Source organism: Gallinula chloropus (assembly GCF_964237585.1).
Source record: "Gallinula chloropus genome assembly, chromosome: 3".
Taxonomy (NCBI): Eukaryota; Metazoa; Chordata; class Aves; order Gruiformes; family Rallidae; genus Gallinula; species Gallinula chloropus.
The window spans coordinates 46697864-46719462 of NC_140087.1; the positions used below are offsets into that span (position 1 = coordinate 46697864).

At 37.6% G+C, this 21599-nt stretch overlaps 1 protein-coding gene across 1 annotated transcript in view; it reads left to right on the forward strand.

Annotated features, from left to right (window-relative positions):
• SDCCAG8 (SHH signaling and ciliogenesis regulator SDCCAG8) overlaps window positions 1–21599 on the forward strand; it is a gene marked incomplete at its 5' end in the record, with an annotated part of 109136 nt that overhangs the window by 56611 nt on the left and 30926 nt on the right. The window contains 3 exons of the mRNA XM_084261782.1: window positions 1748–1875; window positions 3988–4096; window positions 10178–10309. Coding sequence (XP_084117908.1) covers window positions 1748–1875; window positions 3988–4096; window positions 10178–10309 — 369 coding nt within the window. The remainder of the gene's footprint in view (window positions 1–1747; window positions 1876–3987; window positions 4097–10177; window positions 10310–21599) is intronic.

Below are 21599 nucleotides of genomic sequence, written 5' to 3' on the forward strand. Positions count from 1 at the left end.
GGGGGATGTGTTAAGTGCTGGTGTGGGACTTTTTTGAGCAGTCCAGCGCTTTCAACAACTCTCTGAAGGTAAAAGATCTCTGGAAGGGGTTTAAGTAGACTGGTTCCCAACCAATATGGAAAGATTCTTCACAGTAATGCTTTCCATATTTGGAGCTTATACTTAGGAAATGGCGCAAGCATTGCTCCTTAGAATAGCCCTGCTATGGTTATGAAGTAATTCTGAGAATTATGTAATAAAGTGCAGTTCAGTGTAAGAAATTATCTCAAAAAAGTGCTTTGTTCCCTTAACACGGTGATATTCTTGCTACCAAAATGTATTCTTTGTGTCAAATCATTCTGAGTCTTACCTCAGAAAAGACTGCCTGTGATTTCAAAGGGAGTTTTGCCTAAGGTAGGGCTTGCAACATCAGGACCAGGAATTAGTGTAATGTGACCCACCATTTGTATTGCTTTGGGGTAAATTTAAGAGAGAAGATTTAACATTGTGTGTGTCATGCTGAGATATTGCAATATCTCGGATGGGTTATTAGGCACCAATCCAAAGGTTAAGCGCAGCAACCACATGAGATGTGGCTTTATCCTTACATGATCTATGCCCGTGTTCTGTTTTGTAGTCCCCTGAAATAGGTACTATCCCTAGAATAAAACAATATGCTTTATTGAAGAAAGCTTCTTTTCAATAAAGAAGACTTTACTGAAACCTATCCCAAGCTATTAAATGTAGTTTCAGTAGAAAAGTGTGTGCATGACTGTTATTTGAAATCTAGAAATCAATCCTCATGTCTGGGAGCTCACTGAAATTTTGAATCTGGATCCTGGTGTGCACCAGATGACTTTCCCAAAGGTCGTGAATATTTTAGATAAGAATTTGCAGTTTAGGACCCTTTCTAATTTATATGCATATATCTTCTTGGGTTTTTATTTTCCATGCTGTTTTTGCTTGGCTTGCATTAAATAAAATGCTTCAATGGAGTGTGGTTGTCTAGCATTTGTTTTGCCTCAGGAGTAGATTGCCCCATCTTGCATATCTGGTCAAGTAAATTGCTCTCTTGCCTGCGTACTTCAATAATAGTACTGGGCTTTAGACCTTCCTGTGCAACCCAGTGAGCAGAACCACAAGGGGCTGGGCCTCTGTTGTACTCACAGCCTCCTCTATTGTAATGGATGTATTCATCTCCTATTTACATAAATTAATAGTTAAAACTTGTTTGGTTGCTTAAGAAAACTCATTAAGCTTTCAGAGTAGCTGTATTATGAGCACTGTGGCAATCGCTCCCATTGACTTATCTCCTGCTGGTTCACTGGGAACCCGTCCATCTCGGGGTCAGGTCCCTGAGCTTCAGCACAGAATTAAATAAATAGCATTTAAAAGAAAATGCAAATCATCTGTTCTGTGCAAAGTGGATGTTGAGGAACTTCCTTATTAAAAAGAACTTGTCTTTAAAAATTTTTAAAAATAAAATTGTATTTGTGTTTGAAAGGCTAAGATTTGCTCAGAAAATAGATGATTTTTTTTTTATCTGTTTCCTACTAGTCTCTGGAGAACGTTTGACATTGTAAGAGAAAGGTCAGTTTATATAACCAGAAGTGAGAGGGAATGTGTAATGTGTAAAGCTTGGTCAGATTAATTTTTTTCATTGTTATTAATAATTGAATTATCTGCTTTGCCTTTTTAATTTATCCTCTGCAGTATATGATTTTTTTTCTTCTTTTTTTTTCTTTTTTTTTTTTCTTTTAATAAATAGATTGGAGAAAGAGAGCATTCAGCAAAGCATTAGCAACGAAGCAAAGGCCCGAGCCCTTCAGGCCCAGCAAAGAGAGCAGGAGCTGACACAGAAGATGCAGCAAATGGAGGCCCAGCATGAGAAAACTGGTAGGTGGTAGGGAAAGATTAGAGCCTGGGCACTCACTCACAAGCCAGGCCCACGCCTTACTGTGAAATGACATCAGGAACACCTGTAACCTTTGGCTGGCCGAAGGGAGCAGATGCTAACTACACCGGAGATTCCGAATTACATATTAGTTAGCGTTTAAAAGAGAAAATGGAAAGTATTGCCCACTGTCTGTTGATTTCAGAGTGCTGCTCTCACATCTGTTGCACCATCTGGATTATGAGTTTATTTACCTGTGTTCAAGAAACGTAAAGCTGAGAGAGACCACAACAAAGTAGAAAAACAAAGGGCTTGTTTTTGGCTGGATTTTCAGGCACACATGTTATATAAAGAAAATAGCATCAGAAGCTCTGCGGGAAATGCTCTGAGCTTACAGTTAAAGTCTCCTGAATAGCATTGAACAGTTCCCACAGTACACACATTATAGCTACTCTAAAAGCTTAATGAGTTTGCTTCGGCATCCAAACTGGAGAAAAGCTTTAGCCATTAATCGGTTCTTAATTCACTGTCGCAGCTGGATGTAATTCACTGGCTCCAAATTGATATGTTCCTTTATTTAATCTTTGCAGCCTCAAACATTTTTAGCATTACCATGTGCCCCCCCACCCCGCTCGCCAATCTAGAAGAAAGATGTTTAATCCCTTGCATACTTCAGGTTCTCATGATAGGAGACTTCATTGCATTGACTTACCTGATCCTTATCTTCTAACCTGTAATCTGGAAACAAAATGGATTTTCCAAACAAACAAAAAAAGCCTTTTGTTATTGTGAAATATCATAACAATATTAATAAAGATGCATATTATAAACAATAAAATAAATTTTTAGAAAGGAAATCTCTAACCCCTGGGCATGGAAAGGAAGAGGAGCTTCACTCTTATGAAACATGATACATTGATATATTTAATAAAATAACTTTTTTTTTTTTTTTTTTTTACCCACCAGTCCTGCAATATGGTTAGAAAAATGATATGGCCTGTATTAATCCTAAGCAGTGTCAGATGATACCTGAGGTAGCGGGCACATTTACATTTGCCATCTGATTTTTTCTGCCTTTTTTGCAGCATTATCATAATATTAGAGGACCTTTCTGCATGTTCAGGGAGTTCAAACAGCTACATTATGGTTGCTGTCTACACAGTAGGAAAAGGAAAGAGGCTCTCAGAATATTTTTTCCCTACTCTAGCCAACACTTCTGCATATGACCAAGTATAATTTTGTACAAGAGATGTACAATTTACCATCCTGGTGCATAAATTGTCCCAGTATACAAAAACAAAACATTGAGGCTGAGTTTGTTTTTATATATCTCTAGTAAGGAGTTGAAAATGATAGACATTTATTATGTATGTAAAGAAACCCTTGTGCATTATGACCCTACACACATACGAGGGATCTGGGTTACAGTTGTCTTTCTCTGATTTTAAAAGCAGAAATCAAGAAACATAGTTCTGCTATATCTTCCTTTTGAATGTAGGGAGATGCTTAATTTCTGGGTCATGAGATTTGGTGCAGCCCAACGTGATAGTGACTGAAAATTAATTTATAAAATGGTTTCACTGCAACTTTCACCAAACAATAAGTCTGTATCATAGCATTATAGAGGAAAAAATAGATTAATCAGTAAAAACAGGGCAGTAAATACAAAAGCTTTGTTTTTTTTAAAGAGAGGATAAGATGAGTCTACAGTGTGAATGTTTGGGTTGCCAGTGTATCCTCTGCACCAGTTGAGCAAGCAAAAGCCTGCGAAGGCGTAGCTTGCCAATTTTATTTCTCACTGAAATGTCAATGAACTTGCAGTTTAAAAGAAAAACCACCAGATTAGATATGTTGTCTTTAAGGTGATTCTTCTCATAGACCTAATTCAGTGGCAACATCATTTTAGGTTAGCTTATTCTGACATAGAGCCTTTATTTAGTGAATGATGATGTCATTATTCCATGTCCAAGTAGCTGAAGTTTAAAAGACATACCAGAACCAGAAGGATCTAGAAGAAAGAAATTAAAAATATATATAAAAAAATTGTTTCTAAAATATCTATAAATTTATATCTGTGTAAAATAAATTTCTAGTTTTATAATTTTAATTTCTAGTAAATGAGCTGGATTCATTGCTGGCCTCCCAGAATACATTCATAGCAAAATTAAAGGAAGAATGCTGTATGTTGGCAAGGAAGTTGGAACAAATGTCAGAAAAATACAGGTTAGTACATCTTTGTATTATTAAGACACGTGCCTTTTTGTTGTTGTTGTTGTTGTTATTGTTCATTTTGTCCCAGGTATTACACATCATCTCAGTACAATACGTGCCACTTCAGAAACATGGATGGATTTTTATCCACAGTAATTCTCATTTTCTGCTCTTCAGATTGTTTCTAGCTATTACTTCAAATTTCTTAACAATTCCAGTGTAAAAATTAGATACTGCTTTCTTCCTGATGTTACTATTCTTAATATGAAAAGTGGAAAATTGTTACAGAGCTATAATTTGAGTTTATCTGAAATTATATGAAAAATACTAAATATTTGAAGTTCTCAAAACTGTAGTCAGTTGGCTTAATTATTTACTTAAAGCTCCATTCATAATACTACACACTGAATAATTATCTCTGAAATAATTGTCGTCAAAATTGCTTGTCATTGAAGCTCTGATTCTGACGCCACTTGTTATGTGGTGATCTTGTTAAAATCAATAGCAGGTCTAAATGCAAAGCCATTAAAATTTCAGGAATAGAACAAAACCTGGAAGCAATAAGTAGTTTAAATGCATGCAGAAGTATGAAGGTATCTATTTAAGAGCTGTAGGACTGGACTATCTTCTTTCAAAAACAAAATCATGATGAATTTTATAGTTCTATGCTAGTAATAATTTGACTTGATGCTTCTCAGGATGAAAATAATCTCTTAAAGGTTCTGCAGGGTTGATATTTAGAGTAGCAAACAGGACTTAAGTTGTGAGCTGGCATTCTGAAACTTCTGTAAATTTCATGCAAAGTGAATTTGGTAATTAAGGGTAGGATTCATCTTGCTGGTTTATGTGAAGTAAGGAAAACACTTGGCAAAGATAAAACTGCTTTCCAAGATAGCATTCTTCTTCTTCTGTTGGGCGGATTTAATCATCCTGTTGAGGTAACATAGCAGGGGCAACTCTCACTCAGGGAGAGAGCTCACTTATCCCAGCATCCTGTTTCCAGGAATGGTCAAAGGGGAATGATATAAGTAGATGGCATATATATGCATATAAAAAAATATATGATGCTTCCCACAGGTACTGCCTCCACTGCCCATCCTACTTTTCACTGAATATAAAGTGTTGACTAGCTGTTAAGTGGCTGAAGTTGGGAGATGAATCCCATCCAGAGTGTTTGGGGAAGAAATGAGAAACTTGAGGAAATTTAAGCAATCTTGCCTTGCAAATGTTGTGATGGGTACTTGAGAGAGAAGCAAACAAAATTTTTCTTCTGAAAAAGCAGAGCTCCTCTGCTAAAGTAATACAAAATCTAAATAGATTCAAATCATATTATTATTCCAGCAATAAAAATGCACACAGACTTTGTTGCTAGAGCTCACAGTCACAGACTAGTAACTGTAAAAGGATGAAGGAAAGACAGAAAACATACTGTGAAAACACATTATTCTCTGAAAATAAATACCAGAGATTGCCAAGTGTTTCTCCACCTAGCAGCATTAGCTGACTATGTCAAGAACCCGAAAAAGGGAAAAGGAGCCCTCTTGGATCTCCAGAAAGTGGTATATTTTGCACAAGAAACAGTATGGAAGAATGTATGAAAGCAGTTCTGAGAAGTTGCCCTAAAATAGCTTGAGCTTGCCTTCACTGGAGTGGGAGCTGCTGCAGTCAGAAACAAGAATGGAGATATAGGCGGGGACAAAGAAAGCATGTGAAAAGGGGAACAGTAAGGTGGAACTGGATGGAGATGGTAGAAAGCGCTAAACTAATAGATGGCTTCAGAAAGCAACGTAATCAGGAGATTGGATGCAGAAAATTACTTCTGCCGGATTTTAAATGCATGATCAGTTTATATCTTTCAGTAGCATCACTCTGAAAGGCAATCTTTGTGCTCATTGTCACTAGATACAGTGTAAATCCACAATTCTGGGACAGTTTTGTCTTCTATAAAAAAAAAAAAAAAATTTTTTGGAAGATTTTATAACTTACTGCACTGGAAAATATGTTTCCATGTTTTTCCCAGTGTTTATGGATTTATCATAAACTGAATTTTGGACCTGGATTCTTCCTACATTTCTAAACATCTTTGTGCCTTAGTTTCCATGGGGCTAAGATATAACTGTATATAAGCAGTACCGTGGTAAAACATTCAAGGTTTTTTAGTAACAGATGCAAGAGTAAGCTCACAGAAAATGATAGGAAGTAGAGGCCCCATTTGTAATAAGAGGCATTTCAAATTTATCTGTGGCAACTACATATTTGCACAATTTCAGTAGGATGGCTCTGAATCACAGATGTACTTAATACGTTTCCTCAGAAATCTAAACTGAAGTTTTCTTGTTTGGATCTAAGATGGAACCGTTTTTGTGAGCTAGCCTCTACCCAGGATTAGAACAGCTTCAGAAAGACAATGTCAGACAAATTATAAACCCCTCAAGCTGCGCAGAAGGAAGATAGTGTCTGTGAAGATTTTTGTATGCATAGGCTTGTTTAAAAATATAGTCCTTTGTTGATTTCTTCTCTGTTATTTTGTTCGTTTTTTTTTTTTCTCTGATTGTCACTGTCTGAGTTTCTAGGTTGTAGATTAATGCTTAACACTACCCACTGTGTATTTGTGATTTGCGTTTTGTAATTAAGGGGAACAATGGGAGTCCATTGGGTCTCGTTATATATAATGGTTGGTTTAATTTGTTTCACTTCTATCTTGTTAATTGTAAATTGATCATTAAGATTTGAATTCTAATCTGTCACCAGGGTTGTGAGTATTGAAGCTAGAGCAATGATCCTGGTTTTAATCACTGATGATGAGAAACAAATTTTATAATTTTGGTACATATTGCAGTTCATATATTTTAACACTGTATTTTATGGTGTTATAAATATTGTTAAATGACTTTTAGTGTAGTTTTACTGTTTGGACTATAATGTATAAATTATATTACTGGTTTGGCAACGGTAGGCATCCAACTGTGTGAGTTTAATTGAAGTAAAGAACACACACCCGGCTGAACTATTTTTCTGCATGTTTGGTTGACTGCTGTCATTGCACTCAATAGCAGGAGTGAAATGTTTGTTGAAGGTAGCCGCACAAAGATGTGAAACAGTCTGTCTGAAGGATCAGTCATTAAAATTATATGAAACAGTTCTGTGTCAGCAGAAAATATTTTAGAGTGTGTATTTCATTGCTGTACAAGTAAACAATTCGTTTTAAGAGCAGGAGAATGCAGTGCTTAAAAAGCACTGAGATGCAAAAGGTAATTCAGAGGAGCAAAAGCAGCATTGCCACTTCAGTGTTCGAAAATCGGCTCATCCTAAAAATATCCTAAGGCTGACTTTGTATAAATAGTCACAATTCAACAGTTGCTGGTTCTTTGCCTTCAGTGTTTGAATATTTTGGAGCAACCAGGTTCTTTTCCTAGGATTCTTCCAGCAAGGGTAGTGGATAAATACTTAAATTTGTTTTTAAATAGAAATTGAGGCTTTCTTGGTAGTTGAGTGGATCCAGATGTGTAAAGGGGGTTTTCTTCTTGCCCTGCTCCTCTCCCTGGTCATCATGAATTATTTTTGATACAGTGAAAGATAATTGAGATTTAACAAAATCTATTACCCATCTACTTAAAAGCGTTCATTGTACATTTTCACTTTCACGTGGCATTGTAGCTTTACTGTGTGCAGTTTCAAAATAATATTGATTTCATACAGGTTTTTGAGTCTTATCGGTTCACCCAGGTGTATTAACACGACTGTATGACATGTGGGGCCAGCCTGAGTGTGCAGCAGCATAACTCCAGGCAGAGTTCAGCTCAGATGGCCACACTCCAAACATCTGCATGCTTCAGTTTCTACGAAGTCCACCATGGCTTACTATTTGCTCCACAGAGCAACATTGTGGAGCAACGTCAGCATGTGCATGCTGTGCCCTTTAGCTGGTTTGGCTCCATCAGGCGTAATGCTTAATGCATCCATTTTTCTAATGTCTCTTTGTCCCCAGTGTTACACGTGGGCTATCCTGAAGTTCAAGACTGTGTACGTTGGCACCTGCTTGCCACCTCCTGCACCACCACCCTACCCCGCCCCGCTGTGACAGCTTGGGAGCAGAGTGACTCAGAAGCATCTATGTAGACCTAGTCCTACCCCTGGCAGGGTGGAATTGCTGCTTCTAATATAAATGTGCTGTCATGTTCAGTAGAGGATTATTACAGTTAGGGCTGTGGGATTTTTTTTTTGGTGTGTAGTTTTGGGGTTTTGGTCAGACACTTAGATGTTTGTTTGCAAGGGACATTGTATAAATAATATTTTAACTGAAATGATTTTTTTTTTTTGTGGGGTTCAACTGTAACAAAAAAAGATATTTTAGGAGAAGAGAACAACAATAACATTGTTCAAAGCATCAAGCATTTAGAGCTGTGTTTTAGAGATTAGTGATAATGCTACTTGTGTTTTCAATGATTTCAGTACTTTCTTTAGTTACATTAATTATAATTTTCAGTTGCATATTGGTTTATTTGAATGTCTTGATCTTTCCAGAAAGAATTCAGGTACCTTCACGTGGGCTGGAGATGACTTTTAAAACTGAGATTTTTATCACCTTGAAAGTTGTCTCTGCTGTTTCCGTGAATGAGATGGCCACATATAAATAGAGAAAAACAAGAGAATCCTTCAGTTGGGAAACCCGAAAAACATGATAATTTACAGTATTTCCACATGGCAAATACTGTTATTTTATGCCCACTGTTCTGTACCTGTCCAGGAAACTCTTGCGCATTTGGGTTTGGTGTACAAATAGGTCAGCACAATTCTGGTGTATTTGTCAGTGGTGTTCCTTAATAGAGCTGTAAGTCCCTGTCTGAATTCAATTACATACAGTCTTCTTGCAAAGTTTACCATGCTAAATTCTTTTAGATTCACAGATGATATTGTGTATTGTTCTCTATTTAAACATGAAAAGATTATGTTGTCATTTCCAGATCTGACTTGTCAGTGTAACATGTTTTTGAGGGAGGAGGGAGTATTCCTTACCCCCTGAACTTTGTTGTATTTCTCAGAATGTCAGTTATTGTTGCATTCTGTAACAGCCAGGAAGGTAAAGTATCTTTCTGCTGTAGCTGCAGCATATTTAAGTTTATGATTTAAAGATATCTCTGAAGCTTTTTAACCTCAAGATCTGGAGTGGCAGATGCCGTAAAACAAATTTGCTTGCTTTTGATTCTTACTTTCTGATGGTATAGCAGATTCTGACATGTTCTCATTAACCTTTTCCAAAGAGTTAAACTGTACAAGTGCATAATGTATATTTTATCACAATTTAATCTGAGATCTTTTCCTGATATTAAGAAACAGCTCGTGACTGTTTCTCCATGAGCTGATGGTTAGAGATGTAGCAAGTGGCAGTCCCAGGTCATTCATGGATCTGGTGTCTTTGCTCACCCGTGAGGAATAAGAATTGCTAGAAGTGACTGATTTTCTCAAAGGCTGTGCTGAGTTGTGTGTACATTAGGGTGTGCCTTTACAATTTGTTTCTTATTTCTTTAGGCTTTATTCAGTTTCCTTTTAATGTGTTTGGTGTGTTTTTTTCAATCTGTGTAATGGTATTTTAAACATAATAGGTTAATGAAGTTGCTAAAACATTACCACTATTGAGAGTTCAACCTGGACAGTGAAGTAAAGGTTGAGTAAGTTTTTAGTCGTCATTTTTTAAATTAGGTGTTAGCATTTATTAATAAAGAACTTGAAATATGTTTTTAAAATGCTGGCCAAATTCTTGCTTAACAAGTATGAATTTACATTTATTAATCTTCTTTAACATCAACACATAATGCCAAATGATGTGCCTGTTTAAATTAGGCTGAAATTAGCATAGCCAACCTATGGCTGAGTGATTGCCATTGGCATATTTGCTAGATACCCTTCAGCTTCATGTTCTTCTGTTTTAAGATTATTTGAAACAGTGTTTTGTTTCTGTAAGTTCTAGTAATAGCCTGTTTATGCATTACATATACATGTATGAAATTTTATAAATGCTGAAGCCACATATTGATGGCACACTGCAGGATGAAATCTGACAACATCCATCATCACTGTGTTTTACTTCTGTAGATCTGAAGTCAACCAGCTTAGTCAGGAAAAAGAGTATCTTCATGGCAGATTGGAGAAGATGCAGAAACGGAATGATGAATTGGACCAACAATGTATCCAGCATGGGAGAATGCATGAGAGGATGAAGTCGAGGTAGGAGGTCCTGTTATCTGTCAGTATGTGGTATCCTCTACTGTACCTGTTGTGTTGTGCAAACATAAAAATGACACTAGGTTGTTTGAAAGTACTCTCCTTATGAAAATGACCATCCCTTCCTCCTCCCCAAGCATTCTGTCAAGTTTTTTTCTATAACATCTTTTGCTTGTGCCATTTTGGATAAATAAAAGGAAAGCTTGAACAGCAGAGTCTTCCAAAGAATTTAAGCCTACTACATATGTGTGTGGGCTGCTTCGGCTGTTCTCTGCTCTAACTTGGATGAATTGTTTTACCATATTAAAAAAAAAAAAAAAAAAAGAGGGGGGAGGAAGAGGAGAGGAAGTTACTCAGTAATATGAGTGAAGAGTGCAGATGTGGATTCCATAATGCCGTGTAATAGGTGTATTTTTTGCATTTGCTATCTTACCTTTCTCAGTAATATTTAACTTGCGTAAACAAATAAATCTTACTGAACATCTTAGTAACCAGAGAAGTTTTAAGAGCTTCCAAACATCAGTAGTCTTTTCAGAGAAGCAGCAACTTCCTCAGGAACTGCTGCAAGCAGCTACAGCAAGACTGGTATGGAATATTTCCACTGATTCCAAATGACTCTTCTGGCCAGAGTATCTGGGCTAATAATGCTTTGTACTGTAAAATAGATTAGATGTCCTTAAAGATCCCTGTAGAGACTCACCGCTTTTTGTACCAGAAAGTTTATCTGCTCTCTTATCTGTTTTCCACTCCATGTTCATTATAACAGGCACTTGAAAGATCTTAGGCATGATTAGGGAGGTAGAGGAAAAAATAGAGAGATGACCAAGAAGCAACTCTGCAAAACCAATCAGCCAGCCTACCTCTTGTCAGCAGTGAAAGGCAAAATGCAGTTTAACTTCATTTGGACTAGATAGGCCTGGTTGGGTAAAATCTGTTTGCTTTCTCTGACCACTGACCACCTGATGGGAACAGATCATGCAGGTATTGAAGCAATCAGTCTGGTATGATCACTTTTTTCAACTATTGGTTGGGGTTTTTTAATATTTTTTCACTCTCCATCTGTCTGTATGAGATTGTTTCTTGTATGAGCTCTCTATACCCTCTTTCCAGACCCCGTTCTTTCCTCTTCCTTTTCATTTCTTTCTATACCTCATCATTTTCTTCTGTAACCCAGGATTGTCATCATCTTTTATAGCTCATAGAACTAGGAAATTCAAAGTACTACAACTGCGTCCCTAATCTGTGTGATCACATCATCTTTCTGTTTCTTTCTCCTCCCTTTTGGATTATTTACTTTTGGTGGATTCTTAGGATATGGAGGACATGGAGTAAGGGTTACTTTCAAGGTGCTCTGTGTGTGTGTGTGCATATTTTTTATTTTCATCCTAGCTGTTCTCCTGTAGAATTATTAGTATATAGTTGAATTTAAGATGGCTTTTTAAGTTTTTAAGGCAACCCTTCCTCTATCAGAACCTAGAAAATGTGGTTCATTCTCTGCTGCCACAGCAATGATTATACATTAGAAAAGATTGAAAGCATTAATCCAGAAAAGAAAAGTGGTTTGAAAGCAGACTAGTCATGCTGCAGGCGGTGCCTTACCTTCTGCTGCTGTTTTGGTGACAATAAGGAGAGAAAAGAGGACAGTGGTAGCATTTTTTATATTTATTATTTCAGAATATGCAAATACAGCAGAGATTATCAGGTATTGGAGTCAGGGACAGGATCCTTTACCCCCATTTTGAAAGGGGACACTTTTAATGTATTTTTAATTATTATCTTGCACTATACTCATTTAAAATCTAGGTAATAAGTGACAAGGCTGATATAATAAACTGCTTGAAAAATTCAGTCTAATCTAATTTTAGTTTCCATGTGGAAACTGTAATAGATTTTCAGTACCAGTTCCCAAATGCTATAAATTGGCTATGAAGTATTCAGATCTAGGTGAAGAAAAGCAGGACTTTCCACCAGATAAAAATAATTATTTTTTCTCTTTTGATTTTGAAAATTGAGATCTGAGTATGCTATTTAGTAAAAGCAGAAGAACAAATAATATTAATGTGTTTTACCTCAGATTTTCATCCGTCGTTCAGATACATTGTTTTGCTGTGATTGTCAGTTAAGAGTGATTACATCTTAACACAGTATGTTTCTCCTTTGTATGCAGCTACAGATAGCACTGGTCTTTGTAACACAATCCTGTAAAGTAGGTTTCTACCTGATTTTCTATCTGTTGTTATTCTGGCAGTCTTCAGAAAGTTTCTTCTATCAAAATGGGGTTTTTTTGACTTAACTTGGGACCTAACATTTGCATTTGAAAAATAAGGAACTATGACATTTGTTCAAGACTAAATCTCTGTCGCTACTTGTGTCTAGGAGAATGTGACAGGGTCTGGTGTAACTATTTTGTGGAAGGAGCAAGATCACACAATCACACATTCACAAAATGACTAGGTTGGAAAAGACCTTTATGATCACTGGGTTCAAATGTACCTGTCCTCTAACTGATCGATTGGAATTTCTTTTAGAGCAACAATTTTTTGGTGACTATGATGGTTGCATTCCTGAAGGTGAGCGTGATACCTCTTTCTTTAACATGCCTAGCTTTCTGAATAGGTACTGTGTATGAAAATAATCATAGGATCATAGAATGGCATGGGTTGGAAGGGACCCCAAGGATCATAGAGCTCCAAGCCCCCTGCCACAGGCAGGGACACCAACCTCCAGGCCTGGATCTACACAAGGTTGCCCAGGGCCCCATCCAACCTGGTCTTGAACACTTCCAGGGATGGAACATCCACCACCTCTCTGGAAGAGCTTGTTCCAGCACCTCACCACTCTCTCTGTTATAAAACTTCCCCCTAATCTAAACCTTCCTTCCTTTAGTTTTAATCCATTCCCCCTTGTCCTGCCATTGTCTGTTCTTTTAAAAAGTTGATTCCCCTCCTGTTTGTATGTTCCCTTCAGGTACTAGAAGGCTGCAATGAGGTCCCCCCCGCAGCCTTCTCTTCTCCAGGCTGAACAAGCCCAGCTCTCCCAGCCTCTCTAGGGTGCTCCAGCCCTCTAATCATCCTTGTGGCCTCCTCTGAACCCTCTCCAACAGTTCCACATCTTTCTTGTATTGCGGGCCCCAGACCTGGACACAGTACTCCAGATGGGGCTTCACGAGGGCAGAGTAGAGAGGGACAATCCCCTCCCTGTCCCTGCTGGCCACCCCTCTTCTGATGGAGCCCAGGATAACACTGGCTGCAAGAGCACGCTGCTGGCTTGTGTTAAGTTTCTCATCTACCATGACACCCAGGTCTTTCTCAGCAGAGCTATTCTCAAGGAGTTCTTCTCCCAGTCTGTATCTATGTCTGGGATTCTTCTGGCCCAAGTGCAACACCTTACACTTGGCAGTGTTGAACCTCATTAAGTTCACCCGGGCCGACCTTTCCAGCCTGTCAAGATCCCTCTGGATGGCTTCCTTTACTTCTAGGGTGTTGACCACACCACTCAGCTTGGTGTCATCCGCAGACTTGCTGCACTCAATTCCATCATTGATGTCATTGATAAAGATGTTATAGAGCACCGGTCCCAAGACAGACCCCTGGGGGACACCGCTTGTCACCGGCCTCTACCTGGACATAGACCCATTGACCACCACCCTTTGGCTATGGTCTTTTAACCAGTTTCTTATCCACTGGATGGTCCACCCATCAAATCCACATCTCTCCAATTTAGAGATAAGGATGTGGTGAAGGACTGTGTCAAAGGCCTTGCACAAGTCCAGGTGGATGACATCGGTCGCCTTCCCTTTATCCACCGATGCTGTCACTCCATCATAGAAGGTCACCAGATTGGTGAGGCACGACCTTCCCTTGGTGAAGCCGTGCTGGCTGTCCCGGATCACACGCTCATACCTCATGTGCTCCAACACGTCATCCAGGAGGATCTGTTCCATGTTCTTCCCAGGCACAGAGGTGAGGCTCACCGGCCTATAATTCCCTGGGTCTTCCTTGCTCCCTTTCTTATACATGGGAGTGACGTGACCTTTTTTCCAGTCCCCAGGGACCTCTCCTGACAGCCACAACTTTACAAATATGATGGAGAGTGGCTCAGCAACCACATCAGCCAGCTCCTTCAGGACCCTGGGACACTGATGTGCCAAGAAGTGAGCTGGTTAGCATGTGTGACTTTATGGATCTGAATCTTGGAGGAAAAAAATTCTTGTCTGTTATGTGGCAAAGAGCACATTGCTCTCAGGTTGAAAGCTTATACAAAATTTTATTACTAAATTCTTCAAATTCCATTTCTGTAGATCTGTGTCTATAGTAGAAGTTAGCAGGTAGCACCAAGTACGATACTTTTGTAAGGTGGGTGTTCAGGTAGAAAGCTAGCCAAGCCTAAAAAGAATATGAAGGACAAATAAAAGGTTAAACTACGCTACTGGTTTCCTGCTGTGCTTCACTCCACTGTAAAGAAACCAAAAAAGCAAGCAAGGAAACAAACAAACAAAAAATTTCAAAAACCAAACAAAGATTCCAGAGAAAGGAAAATCCAAAATTAAATTAATTGAGTAACTGTACATAAAATGTTGGCCTTTTTTCTCTTTTACATGCTTTCAAACCAAATTCCAAGGCATGTGTTTTCACCTCCATAGTTAGACCAGTTCTGTAAATGCAGATCTACTTTCTGGCAAGCTCTGTTCTCTTCTGGTTTGGGGAACAAGAACAAAAAGACGAGAATCTGCCTAGATCTATTATTGATGGAATGTATTTATGAATAAGTAATATTTGCCCAAGTTGCCATGGGTCAGGATTTCATCGGGCTATTTAAGTTTTCACTGAACTTGGTTAACACTTCTTAATAGCCACAAGGTTCGATTGTCACTTCTCTTTTCTGCATGTATTCTTCCTGTAAAGTAAGCATTTGGTTGTAAGTCATCTATTTAGCAAATTTCTTCTCCACACAGCCAGGGCCTAAAAGGAGGAGCCTTCAATTGATACAGCTAGCTATTTTCTGTGTGTATTTCCTGTTAAAGACCCAGATGATGTGTTGAAATACAGCAAATATGGAGCAGTGTCTTCAAGTAGGAGAAAAAAATCCTAGGCAATTGCTTCCCTTTTTGCAAGATGAGCCAGCCATGCCTTTCGTTTTTATCAAACAGCAAAAAAGAGCATATGGACAGTAGTTTGTATCAAGTATGAGACTCTTCTGAATTTATTTTTTTTAGTGAAACATAAATTTAGAAGCTTCAAATGATTATTTTTTTCCCCCAAGAAAACCTTTTTCCAAACTAAGTTCAGTATATGGGATCTGGGGCTAGGAATTTTCTTTAAAACTTCAGTTTTGGTGATTAGAGTCAGTATTGCTGTTATTTTTGGCTGTAATGAGTGTGATCGCTGTCCAATCTGTTTCACACTAACAATAATAAGGCATTTTATGCAAATTTGTATGGGGCTTTTTGTTGTGGTAGCTTTTTGGGGGTGACAGTGTTGCGTGTATTTCAACTGTATTTTTGGTAGCTGAAGTTAAAAAGAAGAGCCTACAGGACTGGCAGTTTGGGGCAGATGTGTGTCTATTCCTCAGGCATCAGTGGTTGTAAGTTAACTATAAAAATGTTACAACCATCTGTGTAACAAGACGGCAGAGATCTGCTCTTGCCTGTTACTATAAATAAGAAGGAGATTTGTTTGACTTCATAGACATTGGATTTATAAAGACTATATGTGTCAAATTGTAACTACGTGCCATGTTGTCGAGATGTGTCTGCAGCCAACTACCTGGGGTGTCTTCCCCTTCAGACATTCTAGTGTAGTGCAGCAACTGTGCAGATATGTCTGTATAGCACAACATGTGACAAATTATACTTGTTTTCTACCTATGGGGAAATGTATGATTTTTATGGATAAGCTTATCTGGAAGTGTAGCTAAAAGGGATTCTTAAATGGACCACTCAAGGAGTTAGAGAGAAAATGTGACATTCAGCTTAACAATTATTTTAAAGGGGTTTCCCATTGTTAAGTTTATTTTTTGGCATTGCTATGAAGTGAGAGTGTACGAGAGAATGCATATATATGAGACTTGAGAGATAAATATATTGAGAATATACTAGCAGTTTCAAGTAACTGATACATGAAAAAGCAATAGCTGGTTTGCTGTCACTGTTACATTTCTGAATAGAGATTTTGGACAACTTTGGCGAATCTGCAGCAGAACAATTGATTGAAATTATTTCCTGATAACTGGAGCAATCAAGCTGCGTCAAAATTTTACATTTTCTGCCTAAACCTCTTGTGCTTTTTTGTGTGTATGTGTTTTCAAGAAATAATGATGGGTGGTAAAACTTAGCTTTGATCATTGCCTAAAAGACCTATATATTTTCCCAATCCACATTTGCTCTTTTTTGACTATATTGCTTTCTATATTTTTATTTCACCAATAGGTTAGTAATTTTTTTAAGTAACACTGAGAAGATTGTTACTGTCTTCTTACTAGATCAATTGTGTGATTTGAAATGTAATTACAGAATAGAATGCATTATATTATGAGGTTTAAAACTCCTTAGTTTTTACATTGAAAATCAAGATAAACTTATGTAGTGTTTGTAATTTCTTTGATATTAAAGCTGCCTCAGTGTTAAAAGAGCAGTATGCACCCCTTTTTCCTGAGCATCATTATTCATACCCACATATCTTTGGTGTGGTCTCACTCAATGGAATAGCTGTAATAGTTGGAGACAGACTTGTCTGTGTAGCCTTTCATGGAAGAAGTTTGTAAAGAGTTTTGTGGTCACTGTGTCCTGCATTGCAGTGCAGCTGAGGGAAACTCTCTATCTGCTCAGAATTGGGGGTTATCACTATTACTTTTAAAAAAAAAAAATTAATGCAGTCTAATAGATTCACATTGTAGGTTGAGAATGGATGCTCCAGAGGATTGCTATTAAGAAGTAATCAATGGAAGGTGTGTATCACAGACACATGTGTATGCTATAAATGCTGTCAGAGTCTGAAAGGGCGTTTGGCTTTTGTTTAATATTGGGTTTTTGCACACCGTTCACATGGTCTGAAACAGAAACTGGATGTTCAAAATCTCTGCGTCCTTCTTTTCTCCCAGTTCACTATCTGTCTACTTTATGTATTTATGTCTTTGTTTATTTATCTATCTACTTCCATACCCTCTCTTTAAATAGATGTCTATGTATAAATTCATATATTATTTATGCTTTTACATGTATAATATTCCTGTTCTAAATAGTTAATGAGATTATACAAGCCACCATAAACTGTTTTTAAAGATTTCTTCCCCATCTATTTGAACAGTAGACATATAAGCAAAAATTATCTTAGCTGTTAGAAAACCTGAAAACATATACCAGCAGTGAAATACAGGGTCTTCAGATAATGCTGCAATATAGTAGGCAAATAAGTTGTAAGCCTTCTTAAGAAGCAAATGACAAGCATAGGGAAAATATCACACTGAATTTTCAGACAGATGTTTAAGGAACTTAATAATATTCTGTAAAATGTATTCTAGGTAACAGAGTACTGTGCACCTCTGCTGCAGCTATCACAAAGTATGTGTGTGTGTATAAAATATATGTACATATACATAGTCTTTTAATTTATATTAAGAATGTATTGAGCTCCTTTGTAAATATAATTAGGCCTTGCTGCTCCAATTTGGACAACTGTTTCCAACTCCACTAATCTTCTGATTGGGATCCGTCTTTGGTGTGAATATATTTGTGTTCATACTTGTCCTTGTGCCAAAATTAGGGTTAATAGTTCTTTTGTTCCACTTTTATCTGCACTGATAATGCAGATAACTGTAGACAATTGCTGTATCTATTGAGCCCTACTTTTGAATAATAAGTGAAACCTCCCTCTTTTGCTCTTCTTTTTGCAATAAGCTCCATCACTCTCTGCTTTCTGATTGTTGATCTTTTTTGAATATGGGTAGAACTGCCTACAGGCTGTTGGATGAGGGCATCTGAGTATCTCAGGTGGTGGAATTAAGATATATACTGAAAATTCCTTGACTGAATCCTACGACCAATTTTGCCTTTTTGACAGCTGCATAATATTGTTATCTGATAAGACCTCTTCCTCCCAAGTAAATTCAAATTCTTAGCAGAGACTTTTGGTATGAACCGAGAATGTGTTAAATTCCTCATGTAAGACTTTACTATGAAATTTCATCCCTTTTCTGCTGTTCAGTCTTCTGAGTCATCTGTTCCTTTCTGTGCAGTATCCCAGACCTTCTCTAAGCTGATGATATCTCTTAAATATATCAGCCCACTCCCACTTTTTGTGCTGAATCATAATTCAAAATATTCAAAAATGTGTTTAAACTTGGAGAAATCCACTTAAAATTCGCCCTCACCTTCAGTTTTTCCTGCTGGCTGTGCTCTTACTTTAGGCAGTTATTAATTAATATCAGCTTTGTTTTGCTGGAACATCGGTAAGATTTATTGCATTTCATTTATATATATATTTATTTGTTTTTTTAAAAAAACACCAAAGCAACCTAGCTGTCAAAGACTTTAGGATTGACATGACAGAATCGGCTTGGTCTAACTTATGTTTCAGTTTCTTGTGTTTTCCATTTACTTTCATTTCCTTATGTACTCTTTTTCCTTCAGAATATGTTGTAGGCTTTTCATGCATTTGAGGTCATGTTACTGGGCTGATAATTATCTGAATTGCTTAGTTAATGCTGCATCTGTCTTGAATGCTTAACAGCGTAGTCAATGTGGGGAAGATGATGTAGAGGGCAAAACTATGGTGTTTTGCTCCCTTTCCACATCAAGACTGCTGGGCTCCACAGTTCTGGTGTTTAAAAAACTGGAGAATAATGTTTGTGAAAGTGATGCCATAAATTCAGGGGATAGGTGATGCTTGAAAGAAAATCTAGGTGGAAAGATGGCCAGGTTTACTTGCTTCTGTGTTGAACAATGTCGTGGTTTTACCCTGGCTGAGAGCCGAGATCCACGCATTCCGACTAAAACCCCTCTGCTAAGACTTTGGTAATTGTCCACTCCTGAGAATATCTTGTACTCTACTGTTTGGATGTACTTTGCCTTCTCCAAAACAAACACAGGGATAGTTCTTATTCATGCTATCAACTTTGGGAGTCAAAGCCTTCAGCTCACTAGTAGTAAGCTTGTGTTCTGGTCTACTGGGAATGTAAAAAGCCCTGAAATATGTGACACGAAACAGCATAACATAAGGTTCCAGGCTCTTCTTGTTACTTTCTCTTGTCAGCACAGTTGTTAGTTTTCAAATTGAAATGTTAATTTAGCATCAATGAAGAATTCTTGGTTCCTCTGAAATGGAGGTGGGTAAAGGTGATGTCTTTGACAGCTCAGCAGATCATCTGAGTGATGCTGCAAAAAATGTACATCATCAGAGAGAAGCATACCCATGGTTTTCCAGTGAAACACCCATTTTATTCTCCTATGTTTTGCTACAAACCTGCAGCTGTTTTAATTTTGGTTGGGGCTTGCTTCTGGTGGCAACAGGTGATTCTTTTTGTATTGATCCACCAATTAACTCCTAGCCATTACCACATCTTCTACTTTGAAACACTTTGTCTTCACTTCCTCCTAATAGCCCCACTGGTCTGTGGTCGTAGTCACAGGTCAGTCTTCCTCACCCCTTTCCCCAGAGATGTGAAACAGACAGTGAGCAGGCTGGAGCAAAATGCTGCTTTGCTGGCAGGTTCATAAAGACATAGCTGTTTAATAGCAAGAAATAGCACCAAAAAGCATGTCATGGTTCATTTAAGTTACCTGCTAAAAGTTATCCAGAGCTACAGAACAAAGGTTTCTGCCCAGGATAATAGCCTTTCCATGTTTCTCCTAGAAGTATTTAGCACTTAACAATCGTTAGCAAGTCTTAATTGCTTAGACCCTATTAAAAAAAAAAAATGTGGAGATCCCTGGCCATGTTTCTTTCTTCCATATTGTCTTGCATTGGTATTTTTAAAGTTCATTTATCTGTACTGTGTTTCTGTGATATCCTTGTGATATGTCAGAACATTAAAAAAAAAAAAAATGTTTTCAAATAGCCACTGTGAGACTAACACTATGCAGATAGTTCAGCAGCAACTATCTGGTTGGGATATTTAACAGTAATTGGGATCTTCCTATTGGGCCTTAAGTGAACTCACAGTAATAGTAAAATCTGACTATTAACCCATTTGGCAAACTACTTTAAGCAGTAGCAGATTTTCTTTTGGTTTTGGTCTCTGTGTATAACTCTGAGATTTTTCAGACTATGGCTATTTAAAACCCTCTACTCCCATGTAGTGAGGAACTGCAAGTGAAGACAGATGAATAATATTTAAACAGCTTTGCAAGTGTGTCATGAAAATTTACCAGCTCTGTTAAAAAAAATCTATGCACTTGTCTGCTTTCAGGGTTATTGTTGTAAGAGAACGAGTCCCCAAACTAATGAGGATTTATGTTTTTAATGTAGTGAGTGAGTAGATTTTTGCAAGACAACTTTTTCCTGATAGCCTTGGTATTCTGATTGCTTCTGCAGGGTCCAGGCCTGTTCCTATGGAAGTTGATATAACTGTGGGTGCTCACATTTTCCATACATAAATCTAACCTACCTTTAGATCTTTGAGTGTTTGGCCTTGATGACTCTTATGCCAGTAGTTCCATAACTAATGCTGCACTTAAAGATGTGTTTTTTTTTTTTTTTTACCCTCCATGATTTTTGTTTTCCATCTTTAAATTGGATATGCTGTTGGCCTTTGTGTTATGACATTGAAGACTTATTTTTTTGCATTGTTTTGGTTCTCTAAAACATAGACAAAATCTTCTTTTGTCTGTTTTTTTTTGTCTAAGTTAAACTATAATTCTCTTCTGGAGCTCCAGTCATATTCATTATCCATTTCTAAATGCACTCCAAAAGAATTACCACCCTAAAAAATTAAATACTGAAAAGTAGTTGCATTTATTGTGCCTTATGATACTGCTAGTTGGCGGTAGCCTAATATGAACAGGTATTGTGCTAGTTTCTGTAACATTTAATTCCCTCAACTGCTAATCACAGAAGTTCTAGTGCAATAGAGATTATGGAAGTGGCTATAAGAAAGGACGATAAGATAAGAGCTACTTTAGCATCTGCATTTCTAGTGTAGTCCAGACAGTGTTACGTGTGCTCAGGGCTCCGCGGTTTGGTTCTGAAATAATGTAGTGAGAATGGAAAATATGAAAGAATGGAAAAGGATACTAGATTAATCTGTGTTTATTTTGTTGTGAACACTAAGTTCTTATATGCAGGGAAAGAAGGGAGAA